Below are 21,267 nucleotides of genomic sequence, written 5' to 3'. Positions count from 1 at the left end.
AAACAAAACAAATTGAATCACAAATATCATCATTTCAAGCTTAATAAAAAAGAAAATCAAATCAAACAAATTTTCAAACCAAAGATCAACAATCAAATCAATCATTCAAGAATTAAAGGTAGAATCAAGCAAAAGTAAATTCAAGGGAAGAAATTCTCACTAATTTTCATTGATTAAGGAAGAAATCCAAGCTTAATGAAGTAATTTGAAGTACAAATCAATTATTCAAGTGTTTCTCTCTCTACTTTCTCTCTCTACTAAATCTGGAAAAATATATCAAGTACTAGAAAAAACGCCATCCCCTAAAAAAGGAAAGGTCAAAGGTATATATAGCAAAAGAAAAACAAAGGGACGGAGGGCCATGGTGTGCACGTGCAACAGGCCCGTGCGCGCGCACAGAAGGGCCTACGCGCATGCCCAAGGGGGTCTGCGCGTGCGCACCCCTACTGCAAGCGTGTGGTGCGGGTCCTCTCGTTGCTAGCTCGTGGCCTCTTCGCGCGAAGCTTCGATCCTAGCGCTCTCATGCATCCCTATAGTTGACGCTCTCATGTGATGCCCGCGAGGAGGACAACCTTGAAAACTTCATTTTTGTGCATTCATGATCAAGACAAGCGATGATGATGATGCACGAGAGCGCCAAAGCCAAAAGTGGGAGCTTGTCTCTTAACTTGCACATATACCAACCAAATGATGCGAAAGCTTGTCCCAAGCATCCAAAAGACTTGGAAAGCCTTCCAAAATGAATCCCGAGGCCGAACAAGTCCTGTAAAGAAAGAAAGTAGAGCAAGTAAAAAGGAAAAGACGAAAATACCCTTAAAATGCAAGAAATTGCAAAGTAAAGGGAATGAAGGAACTAAATCATAAAATATCAAAACTAAAGCATCCATAGGTATGATGTTACAATGCTAGTTTCTACTGTTTCTCGTTGTGTTTTCCAAGGAACAACTGGAAGCACCTGCCGAAAATCTCCTCCAAAAACTACAAGCTTGCCACCAAATAAAGCCTTGTTCTCGCACAAATCCTGTAACAATAAATCCAAAGATTCTAGATTTTCTTTGCGAGCCATTGAAGCTTCATCCCATATGATAAGGGTGGTTTCTCATAGAAGTGCTGCAAGGCTGCTTTGTTTAGGAACAACACATGCCAGTGAAGTGTCAGAATCAATGGGAATTTTAAACCTTGAATGTGCTATTTGACCTGAGGGAATATTTGCTGCAGCAATTCCTAAGGTGGCAGTTGGTAACACAGCTTATTTTGCAGTCTGATTTCAGTATAGAGTGCATTGTATAAGAAAGTCTTCCTGGTGCCACCCTGACCATCAATGAAAAAAGCCCCTGACTTATTATCTGCAACATGCTGCATGATACACGTGAAAGCAGCTTTCTGTGCAGGGTTAAGACTTTCCCGGCAATCAATGCACTCCTGAGGAATAGGTGCATCTAGAGCATCACTTATATCTTTCGTTCGTCTAAGCTCATCATCATCATCCTGATTCATCTCTTGAATTCCAAAATCAGCTAGTGATTTCCCCATAACTTCTAAGTGGTTTTCTATATCTGAATCAGTAAGCTTTTGAACTTTAGCAACATCTCGTGGGAATTTGTGTGTGAAGTCTTCAGCCAAAAAAAGAATAGAATTTGTTCCATAGAGCTCTAGGATCCCTGGCTGACAGAATATAAGAACTGTTGCAAAAAGGCGACACAATGCAGCTGGCATCTAACTCTCAGATGCCTCTTGAAGACAAAGGGTAGCAAGACCTTCTTCTTCCAGCAACCCTAGTTTAAGAGCTGCTTCTTGAAAAGAAGAACAAATGTGACCATTAATAGTTATGATGTTTTTATATGTGATGAGTGTCATTTATGGCACTCATATGGTAGCATTTTAGGACGTTTTTCCTATATTTTATAGCTTTTATTTTCAAATAAGCCAAAGCTAAAGAAGTTTAAGCTCACCGAGAACATAAGAGCAAGAGATGATCCACAATATTCATCATTTATTTTGTCTTTGGGGAATGGGGAGCTACAACAGGAAGAAAACAGCTATATCCAGTTGCCTGTAGAGATAGTTTAACATTTTATGAGTGATACAGATCCTGTGACAAAAATTATGGCAGCCACTTTTCCGGAGTTTAGCACTAGTACCTTCAGCAACGATGTTTTCACAAAGAGGGCTATTCTTACACCCTTGAATGATGATGTTGATGATATCAATTCGGTAATGATTAACTAGTTCCCAGGTGCTCCTGTTGTCTACAAAAGTTTTGACACCATTCTTGATGATATGGGCACAGTTTACCCATCAGAATTTCTAAACAAGCTGTGCCCTGGAGGTATGAGCCCACATGAATTGGTCTTAAAGAATGAGTGTCCTGTGATTTTGCTACGTAATATACTTCCTTCCTTTGGCCTTTACAATGGTGCACGTCTTATATGCAAGAACTTCTATCCAAATATCATAGAATGTATGATAGATGTTGGTCATGATCAAGGAAAACATGTTTTGATACTGAGAATTTGTCTTCGGCCTCCTACTTCACTGAAGTATCCTTTTCAATTCCAAATAAAACAATTTCCACTAAAACTAAGCTTTGCAATGACCATAAACAAAGCTCAGGGGAAAACACTTGATCAGGTTTGCATTCATCTTCCAGGACCATCTTTTTCACATGGGCAATTATATGTCGCTCTTTCACGTGTAAGGAAAGCTAACAAAGTAACAGTTTACACCCCTATACCTTCAAGTCAATATCCTTCAAATTCTACAAGGAACTGTGTTTCATATGATGTATTACGCTTAGCTGGTATAATTCATGGCAGGTGAGACCTACTTTGTTGACAAAGGCTTTTGAACTTTTTAATTGTCAACATGACTTTGGTGTTGTAGGCTAATGCATTCAACAATTTTTGAGTGATTGTTGCTGTAGAGGAATTTTACATGTGTATCATACTGTCATGCACTCATATTTTTGTAATTTTTTTTTTCACTTTTGCTCTAAACTATAACTGGAACAGCACTCACCAGCTCTCTAACAAAACCTGATGTTAGCACAGGCAATAAACCAGCTGATCCTGTCACTGAACCTGCTCTGAGTACTTGTAGGGAATACTTCAAGCTCCCACACTTGAGCCCCACTGTGATCATACACTTAAGCATGGTGGCGTCCAAAGGGAAGGAAGCTAGAGTAAAAGAGTCGCCAATAAGTTTTAGGAACTTGTAAACCGTTCACAGGGTGAAGGTTACACCCCTTCACGATCCATGAGATCGCTAACTCCATAGTGGTCTGGAACCATGACTGGATATTCGGGGATGAAGGTACAAATCCAACCTAAAAGAGATTGAACCTGCCCTAAAAATAGGCCTCTACTTTATTCTTCTCGTATACATGTGCGCTCTCTGACTAACATACAATCAATAGGTTAACCCTAAACCTGTTTAATCTATGTTGGTTGAATATTAATGCACAAACAAATCTATTATTGGCGATCACTTGAATTATAATCATATTAACCTAAACAAGATTATTAATTATCTTATTAAGCGTGATTACAAGTACAAATTCCCTTTAAACATGCATAAAAGGCGTGATCAAGAAATAAAAATAATATCAAGCAACATAATAAATTAATAATGATCATAATAACCATGTTAACAATAAAGCATAATAATATTAGCAAGATCCTAGGCATGATACTAACAAGATTAATAACAAATCCTAGCATGTCACTAAACATTAAAGATCAAAGCTTTATCCCTAACATGATATAAGAAAGAATATGAATCAACCTAAACATGATACTGGAAACATACATGATATTAGAAATGTTAATTATTACCCTAAACATGATACTAGAAATCATAAAGACATCCTAACATGATACTAGGAATCAAAATAATTAAAGCATGATTTCTATAAAATAATAACAATTAAATTACTTACTTGGATGCCTCGTATCTCTTTCTAATAACAAAATACACGCGTTAGTAACTTCAAGGAAAATAATAAACAAACAATTAAATTAAATAATTGAAATAGGGATTTGGGACCAAACCCTCAGAAATTAGCAACCTTTCACGTCTAGGGCGAAGGCAACTTCGAACTTGGCTAGGTGTGTCTAGAACTCGTGAATGTGGAATTTTGTAGGAGGGGAAGGTTTAGAAAAAGAATAGAGAGAGAATAAGCTTCTAGCTTAAAGAGAGAGAAGAGAATAGATGATTGGTGATTGTTGGTGAATGAAAACGGGGAGATACGACCTCTATTTATAGAAAAATAGCCCAAAAATGATAGAAAATACTTCAAGTTCTATACGGAATAAAACTGGCATCTATCGCCAGGCGACAGACATCAGTGCTAGGCGATAGACATTAGCGCCAGGCGACAGACGTTAGCGCCAGGCGACAGACGTTAGCGCCAGGCGACAGACTCTATCGTTTGTCGCTAATTAAAAGATAAAACGCGCTTTGTACGGAATCCTTTTCTTAATATGATTAAGCAGCAAATTTCGTGTTTATCAAATTAAAATCGGATTTATCATAAAACACTTATTTTATTCCAAATAAAACTCTTTAAAATATAATTATCAATCCTAATACTATTAGAATTTAAAAGAACCTTCTAGATTATTCTAAAAGATTAAAATCAATCCTAATAACTTTAGGAATAATAATTAATAGGCCCTCCTCTAGATCATTGGGCCGCATATAAAATTCATTTCGGGCCCAATTTAGTATTTAGGCCATAACTTCCTCATTATTCATCGGAATTGGGCTTATAATAAATCGTTGGAAAGCTCTTTTCGAGCCTGATCCAACTACACTATTATTGGACCCTCATTATGGACCAAACTAAATTGGACTGGCTACTTTCATAAATAGAGTAAGAAAAGAAATGTTTTCAAAAACAGAAAGAAGTATTTTTATTAAAACAACCGCATCACAAGACTTTTCACATTTCACCTTGTTCGATAATCAAATGACGTGAAAGATATTCATCACTGGGTTTGGTTTTTGGGGAGACACATTTGGGTGTCTACAGTACTCCATCCAAGAATGAAGCACCAAAGGAAAGCTAATCTACAGCCTTACCTGAACATATCTGAGCTGCTTGTCACGGGTCATCTCCCTTGCCAACCATAGGCGTCATTTGGGTCACTAGGCAGCAAGGCAACAATCGGGGCTAGGGGGCCTGCCTTGGTGCTCAGCTAAGCACTTCCCCCTAAAGAGCTTTATTTTGATCTGGTGCTATTTTCCTAGTGAACACCCAAGTGATAGTAACACAATAATGGGTCATTTGGAGACCTAAACGAAGTTCAAAAGGGCCCAAATTTGGGGGTCCACTGCATTTTGGGCCAAGGAAGACCATGGTGGTGTCGATTTTCCGAGATGAGGTCCCAAAATACAAGTTTTGGCAATATGTAGCCCGAAAAACGCGAGATGCTTCTAGAAGGTTCCGGAGCTATCTACAAGGTTCTTTGGAAGACTATTCTAGAGTGGATAGCTCTAGAATAATCAAGGAAGGTCTAGTACATCTTAGAAGTCTTCTAGGATCCTCTAAGTATGTACACAAGTATGTATAGTTTCTAGAATGTTCTAGGATAGTACTTTGGCATTCTTGGTAGGAAGTGTGCAGAAACCTCCATGTATGTAGTTCCTAAGGAGGTGGGAACTCTCTAGATACTTGTAGTCTAGAACCCTCCATTTGAGGAGGGTAGGAATTTTCTAGAGAAGCTTGTAAATAGGATGGAGCACTATAAATAGGCTCCAAGGATCATTTGTACATTCAAGTTGAGAGTAATACAAAAAGCCTTCCAAAAAGCACTTGTGTTCTCTTGCAACTCAATCCTTTCCTTTAAACACTTAGAGAGTGTGGGGAAAACCAAGGCACGAGGGTGGTAAGTGAGTGATCGGGCATACTAGCAAGGGTGATAGCTCGTGTGCTCTATTGTCTACGACACTTAGTCATAAATCCGAACTAAGGCACTAAGGGTAAGTGCTTAGTTCAACCAAGGGGCCTTGTTAGCACCAAGGGGTCATGCTAGCAAACATATTCGAGCAACACAAAGGGTTGTGCTACATGGGCACAAGGAATAGTGCCAAGGAAAAAAGCCTGACTCGTCTTACGATGGATTGTAAGTGGGTGACGCACGGTGCGTGACTAGGGCAAAGTAGTCGGCACGTGACAGGTGGTATCAGAGCAAGGCTACGATTGTCGTGTGGGATCGACGTTGTAAATTTGAGGCGTTGCTGTTCGGAGCTACGAAGGGACAGTAGCTAGGCAACAAAGGTACGTCGCTTCATTCTTATTGTGGATATAAGTATGGCTGGCGAAAAAGAGGATCAGGTGAGTCAAGTTTTGCAAGAGGAAGAGGAACCAACGAGGAGGCCCAAGAAGAAGAGCACGAGGGACCCGTCGAGGGAACCATCGGTGCCCAGAACCTTGCCCTCTGAACTGGAACCCCGCCTCATCAGGGTAGAGTGTACTGTGGCGGACATGCATGATGATATCACACAACTTTCGGACTCCGTGGAGGGGCTCGAAGTAAAAGTGAACGCAGCACACACTGCTACCCAAGACCTAAGGGACGAGACTCTTGGGCTCGTCAATAGCGCGTTAGCAACAATTCACGATGAGGTCGCGAAACTTAAGGAGGAGTTACTTGGGCAACTAAGGGACATCCGAGCCGAGGTGGAGTCGGTGAAGGAGGATGTCATTTTATGCAAGAAGTCAGCAGTGACCGGGGGTGTCACTATCCAAAAGGGGCCAAAGTTGGAGGTCCCAAAGCCACAAAAATACCATGGGAAGCGGGACGTCCGAGAAATCGACAACTTCCTATGGGGCGTCGAAAGGTAATTCGACGCAATGATGTTGGATAGCGATGCATCGAAGATCAACACCGCCACAATGTACTTGGGCGAGGATGCTGTCGTTTGGTGGAGGCGTCGGGAGTTGGACATCAAGAAGGGGACTTGTTCCATCAGCACATGGGACGAATTCAAGAAAGATTTCAAGCGTCAGTTCTACCCGGAGAATGCTAAGAAGGTCTCTATGATGAAGCTACGTGACTTGAAGCACACTAGCACCATCAAGGAGTACATCCGGCAGTTCACATCACTCATGCTTGAGATCGACGATCTATCGGAGGAGAACCAACTCATTTACTTCATCGGAGGTCTACAACGATGGGCTCAGTAAGAGGTGGAACGAATGAACGTAAAGACACTTGCTGAGGCAATAGCCGTGGCGGAGTCCTTGATCGAAATCCCGAAGGAATCGAGAAGGGACAAAGGCAAAAGGGTCGTGGAAGGTGACCAGGTTGATTAGGAGGCATCGCATCCAAAGGCAAAGCATGCGGATCATGGCAAGGACAAGGCCAAGTCCAAGTGGGAGTCCAAAGGGGATGACCGAGACGGAGGTAAGCCCTCAAAGCCTCTCAAGTGTTACCTTTGTGAGGGTCCTCATTTAGCAAGAAATTGCCTGGGCGGCAAAAGTTGAATGCCATGATCACAAGTGAGGAGGAGCCATCTCCGGAGATGAGTATTGGGGCAATGGTCTTAGGGGAGAAGGCCTAATTAGCCCGCATGAAGCTCCTCAATGCTACGAGAGTTGAGGAAGATGTGCCCAAGGGTAAGGCATCCTCAACAACTAATGGGACGGGCATCAAGCAAGGGAGCAGCTTGATGGTCGTAGATGGGGAAGTGAACGAGGTACCGACAAAGCTGCTTATGGACACGGGAGCGTCGCACAATTTCTTGGCTAAGAAGGAAGCCAAGGCCTTAGGGGTGAAGTTCACAAGAGTGGATGGCGAGATGAAGGCCATCAATTCAAGGGACACACCGGTGTATGGTAGGGCGTGGGGAGTCCCAGTCCGCTTGGGGAAGTGGAAGGGAAAGGTCGACTTCTTGGTGGTCGACATTGATGATGAGGACGTGATGCTAGGCATGGATTTCTTGCACAAAGTCCTACCTTTTTGAGTGGGTGATGGCATGATCACCATCACATCAAAGGGGAGCAAGATAGATATCAAGCTCGCTCAACTCAAGGAGCGGGACGTACGGGTCTCGTCCTTAAGAGCATGGCGGGCGCTGATGCATAGGCGTCAAGATACGGTCCATGGGAAGACCAAGGAAACAACGATGCTAGGGACAAGGCATCATGGAGGGACAACAAGGCTCAAGTGTGGAGTCAATAGGAGGGATAGAGCAGTGGCGCACGGAAGTATCATATGGACGAGTGGTGCCCTAGACTGGGTCGCAGGAACGTACTCCAACGGGCGATCTTGCCAAGGTCGGCAAGAATTTGGGTGGGGGAGAATGTCACGGGTCATCTCCCTTGCCAACCATGGGCGTCATTTGGGTCACTAGGCAGCAAGGAAACAATCGGGGCTAGGGGGCCTACCTTGGTGCTCAGTTAAGCACTTCCCCCTAAAGAGCTTTATTTTGATCTGGTGCTAGTTTCCTAGTGAACACCCAAGTGACTGTAACACGATAATGGGTGATTTAGAGACCCAAACGAAGTCCAAATGGGCCCAAATTTGGGGGTCCATCGTAGTTTGGGCCAAGGAAGACCATGGTGGTGTCGATTTTCCGATATGAGGTCCCAAAATACAATTTTTGGCAGTATGTAGCCCGAAAAACATGAGATGCTTCTAGAAGGTTTCGGAGCTATCTACAAGGTTCTTTGGAAGACTATTCTAGAGTGGATGGCTCTAGAATAATCAAGGAAAGTCTAGTACATCTTAGAAGTCTTCTAGGATCCTCTAAGTATGTACACAAGTATGTATAGTTTCTAGAATGTTCTAGGATAGTCCTTTGGCATTCTTGGTAGGAAGTGTGTAGAAACCTCCATGCATGTAGTTCCTAAGGAGGTGGGAACTCTCTAGATACTTGTAGTCTAGAACCCTCCATTTGAGGAGGTTAAGAATTTTCTAGAGAAGCTTGTAAGTAGGATGGAGCACTATTGTAGACACCCAAATGTGTCTCCCCAAAACCAAACCCAGTGATGAATACTTTTCACGTCAGTTGATTATCGATCAAAGTGAAAGTGTGGAAAGTCTAGTGATGTGGATGTTTTTATTAAAATATCTCTCTTTCTGTTTTTGAAAACATTTCTTTTTTACTCTATTTATGAAGATAGCCAGTCCAATTTAGTTTGGTACATGACAAGGGTCCAATAATAGTGTAGTTGGATTGGGCTCGAAAAGAGCTTTCCAGCGATATATTATAAGCCCAATTCCGATGAATAATGAGGAAGTTATGGCCAAAATACTAAAATGGGCCTGAAATGAGTTTTATATGTGGCCCAATGATCTAGAGAAGGGCCTATTATTTATTATTCCTAAAGTTATCAGGATTGATTTTAATCTTCTAGAAATATTTGGAAGGTTCTTTTAAATTCTAATGATATTAGGATTAATAATTATATTTTAAAGAATTTTATTTGGAATAAAATAAGTGTTTTATGATAAACCTGATTTTGATTTGATAAACACGGAATTTGCTGCTTAATCATATTAAGGACAGGATTCCACGTACAAACGCGTTTTATCTTTTAATTAGCGCCAAACGACAGAGTCTGTCGCCTGGCGCTAACGTTTGTCGCCTGGCGCTAATCCTGTCACCTGGCGCTGATGCCTGTCGCCAGTTTTATTTCGATTAGGACTTGATTTGTTTCCAGACTATTTTTCTATAAATAGGGGTCGTATCTCCCCGTTTTCCATCATCAAGAATTAAGAATCAACAATTCACAACAATCATCTCTCTTCTCTCTCTAAAAAAGCTAGAAGCTTATTCTCTCTATTCTTTTTCTAAACCTTCCCTCCTATAAAATTCCACATACATTAGTTCTAGACACACCTAGCCAAGTTCGAAGTTGCCTTCGCCCTAGACGTGAAAGGTTGATACTTTCTGAGGGTTTGGTCCCAAATCCTATTTCAATTATTTAATTTGATTATTTAATTTAATATTTTCATTGAAGTTACTAACGCGTGTATTTTGTTATTAGAAAGAGATACAAGGCATCGAAGTAAGTAATTTAATTACTTTATTGATCTTTTGATATAGAAATCATGCTTAGATTATTTTGTTAATTCCTAGTATCATGTTAGGTTGTTTTATTGCTTCCTAGTATCATGTTTAGGGTTAACTAATATTTCTGATATTATGTATGTTTATGATGCTTCCTATTTCTTTTCTAAATATCATGTTAGTACCATGCTAGGAATAAAGCTTTGATCTTTAATGTTTAGTGACATGCTAGGATTTGTTATTAATCTTGTTAGTATCATGCCTAGGATCTTGCTATTATTATCTGCTTTGATGAGATTGAGAATATTATTAAGATGATTGTTATTATTATGTTGCTGGATATATATTATTATTGTTATTGCTTAATCGCGCCCTCTCTTGCAGGATTAAAGGGAATTTGTACTTGTAATCACGCTTAATAAGATAATTAATAATCTTGTTTAGGCTAATATGATTATAATTCAAGTGATCGCCAATAATAGATTTGTTTGTGCATTGATATTCAACCAACATAGATTAAACAGGTTTTGGGTTAATCTATTGATTTTATGTTAGTCAGAAAGCGCACATGAATACGAGAAGAATAAAGTAGAGGCCTATTATTAGGGCAGGTTCAATCTCTTTTAGGTTGGATTTGTACCTTCATCCCCGAATATCCAGCCATGGTTATAGACCACTATGGAGTTAGCGATCTCATGGATCGTGAAGAGGTGTAACCTTCACCCTGTAAACGGTTTACAAGTTCCTAAAACTTGTTGGCGACTCTTTTACTCTAGCTTCCTTCCCTTTGGACACCACCATGCTTAAGTGTATGATCACAGTGGGGCTCAAGTGTGGGATGCTTGAAATATTTCCTTCCAATTATTTGGCGACTCCACTGGGGACGGATTTCTATTTAAATTCCTGAAATTTATTTTATCAATAATTTAGAATGAGTGGATGAGACTCGAAAAGTTCTAAGTATTTCATGTGCGTAATTTTGATTAACATTATTGGCATAAGCATAAAAAGGTCCGCATTGGAAAGACCATCCGTAATGCTTCAAAAACATAGGATTTTTACACGTAGGAAATTAGGGAAATATCTTTCACAACTAAAGTCGAAATAACGCTGCGAAAAACTGAAAAATTCAAGAACAGAAAGTTGTCGAGGCGTGTAGGAATTAGCGTTGAGAAAACAGCGCCATCGCCAAGCGATAGCTCTGTCGCCTGGAGACAATAATTGTCATCTGGTGACAGTGCCATCATCTGGCGACAAGCACTATTGTCTCACGCCGAATTCTTCCAATACCGAGCCAGAAATATACCTTCTTATTTCGACTAGTTTCTAGTACTGTTTGCTCGATTTTACTTCTTGGTTGAGTTTTTCCCTTTTTTCTGAATCCCATATGTGTTCTACATATGGCCATAACCCTATGGGAATTCATGCTCCATCTACCCAATCGAACGCTCCTGGCAACGAAGGGTACATCCGAGTTTGTTGAATTCACCTAACCGTGGAAGCGAGTTTAACTCGCGGGGTCCCATCCACTCGCGCCAACCCTTCCAAAGGTAAGGCTTCCGCGCGGTGCATCCGGACTCATAACCATGGACCCTCTTTGACTTACCCATATCCTGAACTTTAGAGAATTAGAGCCATGGTTAGGTTGCAAACTCATTGCATCATATTGTGACTATTTGACGATTTGTGCATTATTTGTGTGTGCATAGCCTATATGTGTTTCCACTAACCATTTGTTTGACTTGTGAATGAGTTTAAATGAATTAATTAATGACTAAAGGACTTTGCTAAATTAATTAATTAATTAACATAAATGATTAAAGTCTAAATAAATTGGTCAAACTTGACTTAGTACGACTTTAGGCTTGTCCTTTTGAAGTAAAAATACTGGAAACATTCCCAGGCCAATGTTCCAGCAATGGCGCAGAGGTTTGGACTGTAGCGCCATGCGCTAGTGATTAGCGCCAGACGACAACATTGTCGTCTGGCGCTGGTCCTTAGCGTTTGGCGACAGTCCTGTTGCTTCAGCGACAGTCCATGTTTTTGCTCGAGTCTCCACAACGAGTCTAATTAATCAATTTACTTAATCAGTTTAACTAGTTTATTAATGACAACAGTCATGTTTAGTCCTTAATTATGTCCAGTCAGATAATCTAGTCACATGGTCATGACACGAGTCAAACATGTCATCTACACTCGCCAGTGCTAGCACACACTTTGTGAATATGTCACCATGACCATGTCTTAGGTTCATGCACGAGTCGATTTTTCCGTCATTTGAGTTGGGGGTACATTCTATTCCTAATTCTTTGATATCTCTCCATCTACATCGTCTTTCCATTCTCTACATGCTTTCTTGATATCACAACCTTCATTCTTCCTACCTCCTTCCATCTACTACATGTTTAATAGAGTTTGGGTCAAATAATTAACAAAAAGTATCCATAACTTCCCTTTTCACAACACTTGGTCAAGGAGAGAAGGGCGATTAATCAAGGATAACACCTTTGTTCAAGTACTACTTTTTGACAAACCAATTAGTCGGAAAAGGAAAGCTAAGAAGATAATGGCGTCTCAGGAAGAAGTTAACAAATTTAGGAAGGACGTGGCCAACTTAACCGAATTGATGAAGGCTCTGGCCCTTCAAATCAATGACCCTGTGAAGCAACAACAAATGGAGCTCATGCAAGAAAGCCTAAGAAAACTCTCCAGTGACTATAGATTCCAGGGCATTAGCTCACAAGGGGTCTCGGTGGACAGGGAGCTTCTTCCGCAGAAGTTCAATGCCAACGACATCCCTAAGTTCAAGCCAACGGACAATCCTTCTTTTCACTTAAGGGCTTTTGAAACCATAATGAATATTAAAGGGATTGATAGGAAAGTCTTTCATTCTTTGGTTTCTTTATCTCTTGAAACCGTTTGTCAACAATGGTTATTTTCCCTTGACAAAGAAAAAACCTCTACTTGGGACGGAATAGTAAACGCTTTCATTGATAGATACAAATGCAACATTCAAGTTGAAACAGGCCATAGACAACTGAGATGCTAAAGCAAAAAGAAAACGAAGGGTTCACCTCTTTCTTTAACAAGTGGAGGGAATTGAAACTTCCGCTAATATTGTCGAGGTCCCTACTGAAAAGGAGTTTGTAAGGATGTTCATCAAGAATCTTCAAGACAAGTATTCAAAGCATTTGAAATATCAACATAATTTGAATTACTTTCAAGGCCGTCTACGACATAGGTATTGAAATCGAAGATGACCTTGCAAAGCAAAAAGCTACTAACAATACCAACAACAGTGGCTGGAAAGGAAAGAAGAACGACAATCCTTCTTCTTCTGAAAACACCCACTCTAGCAACAACGTTAGTACCTTTGATCTCAATGAATTCTTAGCCATGGATAACCAAGGATCTAAAAAGCAATTAAGGAAAGAGTTCACTCCTATTGGGATAAGCTATTATATTGCCTTCGATCGACTCCATGCCAAGGGACTCATTACTCCCATTGGACCTATTCGAGATCCCGCACCTGAGAAGAGATTGCCTAGTTGGAACCCAGATGCACATTGCAAGTACCATCAAGGTAGGGGTCATACTACTGAGAACTATTGGAAGCTAAAAGAAGCCATCCAATATTTGATTGATAATAACAAGCTTCCCATACCTCCAGCCAGCAAGAAGACCGAGTGATGGTAAAGCACAAGACACGAGGTGAGCTTCAACGACAAGATTTCGTGACTCTTTTTTTCTATTTCATCGATTCTTCCTTTCCCCCAATAAGTCTAGCATAGACACATTTTATTTTCCTTAGAATTATTTTGTAGGATTTTTCTTCTTTCCTTTTAATAAAATGAGCATTTATTTTCCTTGCATATGATCATTGCATTTCATTAAAAAAAAAATGTCGAATTGAACCCAAGGTATACTAATGATTTGAGGCACCCCTTGTAGCCATGTCATATTACCTTTCACCCTTAAAATATACAATCATCTTTTGATAAACCACTTTGAGCCTCGTCTAACGATAGACCTTTATTTTTTCAACCCACATCTACCTAACCTTGGGATGGGATAGTATGAAACTTATGCAAATTCTAAATACGAAATCTTGAGTGATTTTACATAGAACTCAAAGATTAAAATAGCAAAAAAAAATAGAAATAATAAAAGTGTACAAAAGGGCAAGTGTTCCAATGTCTTTGATATAAACATGTCATAGATATGAACACGTCTCAAATTGCGTTTCTTATCGAGTGCTCGGTACCGTGCCTGAGAAACATGAATGTCAAGTGAGTGATAGACCGCATGATCGGAATTTCCCACACTTATCAAAAAAGAATTGGATCAAAATAAAAAATGATAAAGCAAAAAAAAAAAAAACAAAAAAAGAGAGCAAAAAATAATAAACGAAAAAGAGTTCAAAAGTGAGAAACCTCAAGCATAATAATATAAAGATTCAAAAGCAAAGTTGCACACCTTGGGGCTTATCTAGGGACTTGAGCCTTTATCCCATTCTTCTTCAACCTTTAGCCTAACCACGTTACAACCCTCAAAAAACCTATTTGAGGTATACACACACTTGTGCGAGGTTCGGCTAGAGCTATGTTCGGCCTGATTCCTAACGGATACCTAGTCAACCTCACATCGAGGTGCGGCCATAATAAAATGCATTCATTCATATACACATTCATGCATGATCATATCAAGGGATCTCCTATGCTCATCCCTATCCATTTAGAGATAGACTTGGGGGGCTTGATCCCTACATCATTAGCTTACCTAGCCTAAGAGTCACCATCATTTGACTCTTCTTGAAATAATATTTTTCCATACCCTTAGCCTTTGCAGCCTAGCTTTAGTGTCACTTTCACACACATCACAGATACATAGACAAATAATTGATCGGGCTAGGATAGGTCGTTAAGCTACTACCCCAAATCAAATTAATTATTTATAACCTAAACTACCCTAATACAAGTATAGGGGTAAGTAAAGGGTCGAACCACTAAGGAAGCTCACTCGTCCAACATCAATATCACTAATGCAAGAGTCAAATGGGGAATATTTTTGTTGGTTTTTGGATAAAAAGCAATAAGACTACAAACAAACAAATATAAAGAAGATTAAAATCAAGAGAGAACAACGTTAGGGATACAGGGGTGTCAAACATGATAAGAAAAAGGGGAATAATGATAGTTATCATGAAGAACATGCCAAAGAACACAAGATCCTACCTAAACAACCCATTCTCATGCAATAGTCTAGGCAAATCAATGAAAGATGTCTATGCTAACTAGGATCATTCTCATGCATCCTATTAGACACAAGCAAATCAAGAGAATAAAGAAGCACAATCCATAAAACTCCATTTTAACAACTCATTCTCATGTAATCATTAAAATAGAGGTGATCTTAATCTAGTTCAAATCATTTTCATGCATTTAAACTAGAAGGCAATCAAATTAAGTGCAACAATAATCTCAAGCCATTAAAAATCATGTCTTTCATCAATTTAAGGCATGTATTCAATCCAACCATCGTCACTCATCCAACATTCAACACATATTTTCCACCCCCTTCCCCTAGCTAAAAGATTAGCCTAGAGAAAGGAGATTAAACATAATAACAATACTAGAAACAAACTCAAGAAACTCAAAACAAAACATAATTAAAAACAATGAAAACAATAATAACTAGATGAACTAAAAAGATTAACAAAAAATAAGCAACAATAAAGCTAAAGGAAAGGATTAGAGATTACTAGAGAGAGGATTAATGAAAGATGAAAACTTGAAGGAATTGCTTGATTGAAAATTAAACTTGACCAAAATTGATTACTTGGAAGAAAATTGAGCAATAATCTACTTTATCTCTCTAAAAATTATCTAATCTAACCCTAAGAGAGAGAAGCTCTCCTAAACTAACTAAGAAGATAGCATAATAGATCCCCCGTACAAAACAAGCCCCGCAATATACAAAGAATCGCGCAAAAACGCAGAACAAGACCCGCTGTGCGCCCGCGCAAGGATCTGTGCGCCCGCACATGGTACTTGTGCGCCCGCGCGTGCGCCCTCGCAGCGGTCTGTGCGCCCTCGCAGCGGCCTGCGCGCCCGCGCATTTGTGGGTTGCGCGGCTTGTGCTTGGGTGTGTGCGCCCGTGTTGCTGGCTGCGCGCCCGCGCACTGTAGTTGCGCGCCCGCGCGGTGTGGGTGTGCGCCCGCGCACATGTCGCGCACAGGCCGCGCAAAACTTTCTGCCTCGATTCTGCAATTTCGCCAGTTTTGCGCAGGTTCTCACAGGGCTGCGCGCCCGCACATTATGCTCGCCCTTGCACCTTGCTTTCTTCGATTCTTCTCTCATGCTTCCTTGGCTTCTTCTTTGCAATCTAAGACTTCAAATACCTAAGCACAAACACCAAGGGAAGCAATAAGGTATAGGGAACGGTGCAAACACGTAATGAAGGTAAGCATTCAAGAAAATACGCGATTTCATTTAAAACACATCGGGACATGTATGCATGCATTATTTGAACAAAACAACTCCAAAACACCATAAGACAAGCTAAAACAAGGCATAAACACTATCCTAGGAGTGACATAAATGTCACTCATCAAATTATTGGATAAAAGACGAGAATAATAAAATAATAGAAATAAAGGATAAAAATGGTGAAATTATTGGAAAATAAGACGGAATACGACTCAATAAACACCCTAAAAGTGACATAAAAGTCACTTATCAAACTCTCCCAAGCTTACCTTTTGCTCGTCCTCGAGCAAATTAACATGAAACACGGGAGAAGGAGAATGATTTATTCATGCAAATCTAGAACACTAAAGGAGACAAGAATGTACACTAACTCACTTTCGTAAGAATCACGGTCAATTTTAGCAACTAAAGACAAGCCCTTTAAACCCCTAGATCGCCCTAGAGGACGAGTGTGCTCTCGTGAGGGTGTCCTAAGAGTTTAACCCACAACTCTAAACAAAACCAAGGCAAAACAAAAATAAAAAGAAAAGCAAAATCAAAAAACAAGCACAACCACGACCAACATGACATGACAAGGCTTAAGAAAACCAAACAAGCTTTTAGAAAGAAAATGCTCCATTTGGACTCAAAACATAGAGACATGCACCAAAGAATGCTCACCTTTCTTAATTAAATGAGGGAATACACGTTCCGAGATGCTCATGGTTGAAAGAGACAAACCTAAGCTAAGCATAGAGAACTAATGATTTCACTTTCCGCCCTAGCCCCATCCAAGACGGTCCACGTTCTCTCCACTAGCTTCAAATCATCCCTTAGTTAGGTCCTCATGATTCCTCGAGGGAACCGGAAAATGAAATTTTTATGCGGAATCACAAGGTCATCCCGACATCTCAACTATGCATACTCTCTTCATAGGGTGTAAATCTATCTCCCTCCACCGGTCATTGACCTCACCCCTCTAAAGTAAAAGGGTCTTTACTAGGGTTGTAACGTAAGGCTAAGGGTCAAGGCGGGGAAAAAATTTGAAAATTTTGGTGATATTTTCTAAGTGAAGCAAAAGGGTGATCAAACCTCAAAAACAAACTCAAGAAATCACCAAACATCAAACAAAAATACCAATAATGCCATCTCCCCCAAGCTTATTCGACACCGACACTCAATAAAAACAAAAACGAAGTAACGCTCCCCCCCCAAGCTTGAACAAAGCATTGTCCTCAATGCTTAAACTAGGGAAGAAAACGAAACCAAACTAGTTTTTTTTTTTTTTGGTCCTTGCTTTTTTTTTAACTTTGGACGGCTTTTTCTTAACACTTGCTTTATTACACACAATATATACAATTTACTTTCTTGCTTGGTACAAAGAGCAAAATACTTTCTCATTTTATTACAACACAAAACAAACTCTTAAACCGAGATGCTTCACAAACTAAGGGTTAGGGAAACGAAAGATCATAAGGCTTGTAATGTGGCTCATAATCAAGAAAGGGAATAGGCTCAAAGGGTTGGCCAGAGGAGCAAATGCAAAATAAAAACATAATAAGTAACAAAACAAAAAGAAGCTAAAGAAAAATGAGAAAAGTGGTGCCCTTTTCCTCCCCTAGAGTTGCTTAGTCACGATCTTGGGAGCTAGAGGACAACACAAGGATTAAGTTATGCATAGTTAAGGATCCTAAATGCCGCTCACAAGAATGATGAAGGCTACAAAAAATGACGCTCACACGGGATAAGAAATAAGCAAATACCAACCAAGGGAATCCTATTCACCATAGAGAGCAACACCATCTTACCACCTTCCCGTGAACTAGGGGTTCAAACGTCCTAGAAAGTTCTAAACCGGGCTACCTTAGCTTACAATGTGTCTAATTCAACCCTAAGCACTCTCAAACCGTGAAAACCCTCATCAACTAGGAAGATAAGCATTCAAAGACACATCATCATGAAAGGCACACAAATCCAAATGAATGAGCAATTCCAAATCAAAATCATTTCAACTCGTCATAGTCATGTTTGTTACACAAAAGGGAAAAACAACACAAAAACAAGAGGAAGAAATAAAAAGGTTCACAAATGAGGCATGTAATTCAAGTAAATCCCAATCGTCATACAAATGACTGTTGATAACAACATCAACGATCCCAGGTTCCTTAGAACCAATGCAAACAACCTCGAACCATTCAACTTCTTCCTAAACTAACCTTAAACTAAACACTCAAAGAAAAATTAAAAGAGAGAAAACAAGAAAGGTCTCACCGAGAGGTTGGCTTAAAAGAATAAAGGAGCATAAAATCGAGTTCACCAAATGTCACTCCGCTCCAAGCTTCCAAAAAGCAACCTACAAGGCAAGAAAAGACATAAAAGAAAACATTAAAAGAAAACAAAGAAAGAAAACAAAAAGAAAAAGAAAGGAGGGGGAGAAAAAGGGTTAGAAATCCTCCGGGTTGCCTCTCGGGAAGCGCTTGTTTATGGTCTCTAGCTTGACCCTTCACCTCCTTCAAGGTGGAATAAAGAACATCACCCTCATCAACTTGAGGATTGAATCATAGATGCCCCCAAGCTTGAGGACTAGCACTCCTTGAGGTCTCAAATCACCACAAGGGAAAGGAGGGAATGAATCAAGAGCCAATGGTGGCTCATCTTTTCTTTTTCTCTTCTTCTTGTCGTTTCTTCTTCTTTTTTCTCTCTTCTTTCTTTTCCTTCTAAAAGGGCGATTAAGCTTGGAATTCACAATATTAGGAAGGGCAACCTCACCTTCCTTAAGAGAGCCTTCAAACCAAGCGGGAACTTCAAGAAATTCATCATACCTCATTGTCACCTTATCATCACATGGAGGTAAGCTCTCATTATCCATCACACCATCGATCACATCAACTCTACATACGCTCACCGCCATGGGGCCCTTCAAAACAACATTCTCAACTAGCCTACAAGGGAAGGGAACCGGGCCTTCAAGCTTGTTTGGTTCACTAAAATCAAATGGCTCCTCATTTTGTTCTTGAACCTTCTTCTCAACCACATCCTCTACAACCTTGTCTTCCTTACTTTCATCCTCCTTACAAGTTTCGGGTTGATAAGTGTATGAAGGGTTAGTAGATGATTGTAAGGGGAGTTTTGTTGTTAAATGGAGAGAAGAAATTCTGGCTAGTTGGGAATCGACAACTTCATTGTGAGATTTGATCTCTTGGAATTGTTGAGTGATAATTTGACGTTGTTGAAGAATTTGGGTTTGAGTGTGGTCGGGTGGGGATTGTTCTTCATACGCTTGAGGAATTTGGTCATGATGTTGATCTTGAAAGTTCCCCATTTGGATGGAAGGGTAAGAAAAATTTTGGGTTAGAGGATTGAAAAGAGGTTCATCTTGGAGGTAGGAGTTTTCTTGTTTTGGAGGTTGTTGAAGTTGTTGAGATTGAGCTTGGGTTACAAACTCTTCTTCCCTCAAAGTCAAAGCCTCACCTTGCTCGGGATTGAACTCTCTACAATACGATGCATCATGATCCGTCCCACCACAACAAGCACATGAGAAATCAATGATTTGTGACGGTTTTGAACCCAAACCAACACTTGAGTTCAACTTGGAAAGACCTTCGTTCAAGAGCTCAATTATGTGCTTAAGTTGACCGACTTTCTCCAACTCATAAAGATCACCTTGCTTTCCTTGGGACCTTCTTTGACCTCCCCAAGAATAGCTAGTAGCCACCTCTTCAATTGTAGCTTCAACTTGGCTTTGAGGGATCTTAATCAATTGGCCACCGGCACCCGCATCTAGATTGGTTCTTGAAATTGGCTCCAAGCCATCATAAAAGAGTCTCATGAGCAAATTATGGTTGAATCCATGGTTAGGACATGCTCTAATCAAATCCTTAAACCTTTCCCATGCTTCCCCAAGAGTTTCATCCGGTTCTTGCTCAAAAGAAGCTATCTTCCTCCTCATTTTTGCGGTTTGCTCATCGGAAATGAACCTCTTGAGAAAGGCCTTCGCAACATCTTTCCATGTGGTGAGAGAGTTGGGCTTCAAAAGCTTGAGCCATTTCTTTGCTCTTCCGGTGAGAGATTGCCGAAAGAGATGCATACGAATGTAATCTTGGCTCACTTCATTTGTTTGCATCATTGCACACAACTCAAGGAATCGTTCCAAATGCTCAATGGGGTCTTCACTTGCACTTCCGAAAAATTGCTCAACTTGTACCATCCTAGCATATTGTGGATGGATTGTGAAATTAGACTCGGTGGTTGGGAGAAGTATACCACTCGTGAGCGCATAGACTTCCGGATTTCCAAACTCCCTAAAAAGAAAGCAATGACAAGTAGGATTAAACAAGCAAAATAAAAAAAAGAAAGCAAATAAAATAACTCTAACAATAGCAAAAGTAAATGTTAAACAAGCCGCTTCCCCGGCAACGGCGCCAAAATTTGATCGGGCTAGGATAGGTCGTTAAGCTACTACCCCAAATCAAATTAATTATTTATAACCTAAACTACCCTAATACAAGTATAGGGGTAAGTAAAGGGTCGAACCACTAAGGAAGCTCACTCGTCCAACATCAATATCACTAATGCAAGAGTCAAATGGGGAATATTTTTGTTGGTTTTTGGATAAAAAGCACTAAGACTACAAACAAACAAATATAAAGAAGATTAAAATCAAGAGAGAACAACGCTAGGGATACGGGGGTGTCAAACATGATAAGAAAAAGGGGAATAATGATAGTTATCATGAAGAACATGCCAAAGAACACAAGATCCTACCTAAACAAACCATTCT

The 21,267-nt window shown here is 40.1% G+C and overlaps 2 protein-coding genes and 1 non-coding gene across 3 annotated transcripts; 2 read left to right on the top strand and 1 right to left on the bottom strand.

Moving 5' to 3' along the window:
- Window positions 1-1,224: 1,224 nt before the first annotated feature.
- Window positions 1,225-1,716, bottom strand: LOC145575438 (uncharacterized). The gene has a single exon (XM_081633309.1). The coding sequence runs from the start codon at window positions 1,714-1,716 to the stop codon at window positions 1,225-1,227; it is 492 nt and encodes a 163-aa protein (XP_081489435.1).
- A 564-nt stretch (window positions 1,717-2,280) lies between these two features.
- LOC145575437 (uncharacterized) lies at window positions 2,281-2,911 on the top strand. Its single transcript, XM_081633308.1, has 2 exons — window positions 2,281-2,816; window positions 2,884-2,911. The coding sequence occupies exons 1-2, from the start codon at window positions 2,281-2,283 to the stop codon at window positions 2,909-2,911; spliced, it is 564 nt and encodes a 187-aa protein (XP_081489434.1).
- A 17,421-nt stretch (window positions 2,912-20,332) lies between these two features.
- LOC145577331 (small nucleolar RNA R71) lies at window positions 20,333-20,439 on the top strand. Its single transcript, XR_014098774.1, has one exon. It is a non-coding gene; the product is annotated as a small nucleolar RNA R71 (small nucleolar RNA).
- Window positions 20,440-21,267: the final 828 nt, after the last annotated feature.

Source organism: Chenopodium album, chromosome 13 (genome assembly GCF_948465745.1).
Source record: "Chenopodium album chromosome 13, dcCheAlbu1.1, whole genome shotgun sequence".
Lineage (NCBI taxonomy): Eukaryota > Viridiplantae > Streptophyta > Magnoliopsida > Caryophyllales > Amaranthaceae > Chenopodium > Chenopodium album.
This window is presented reverse-complemented; position numbering and strand designations above follow the sequence as displayed.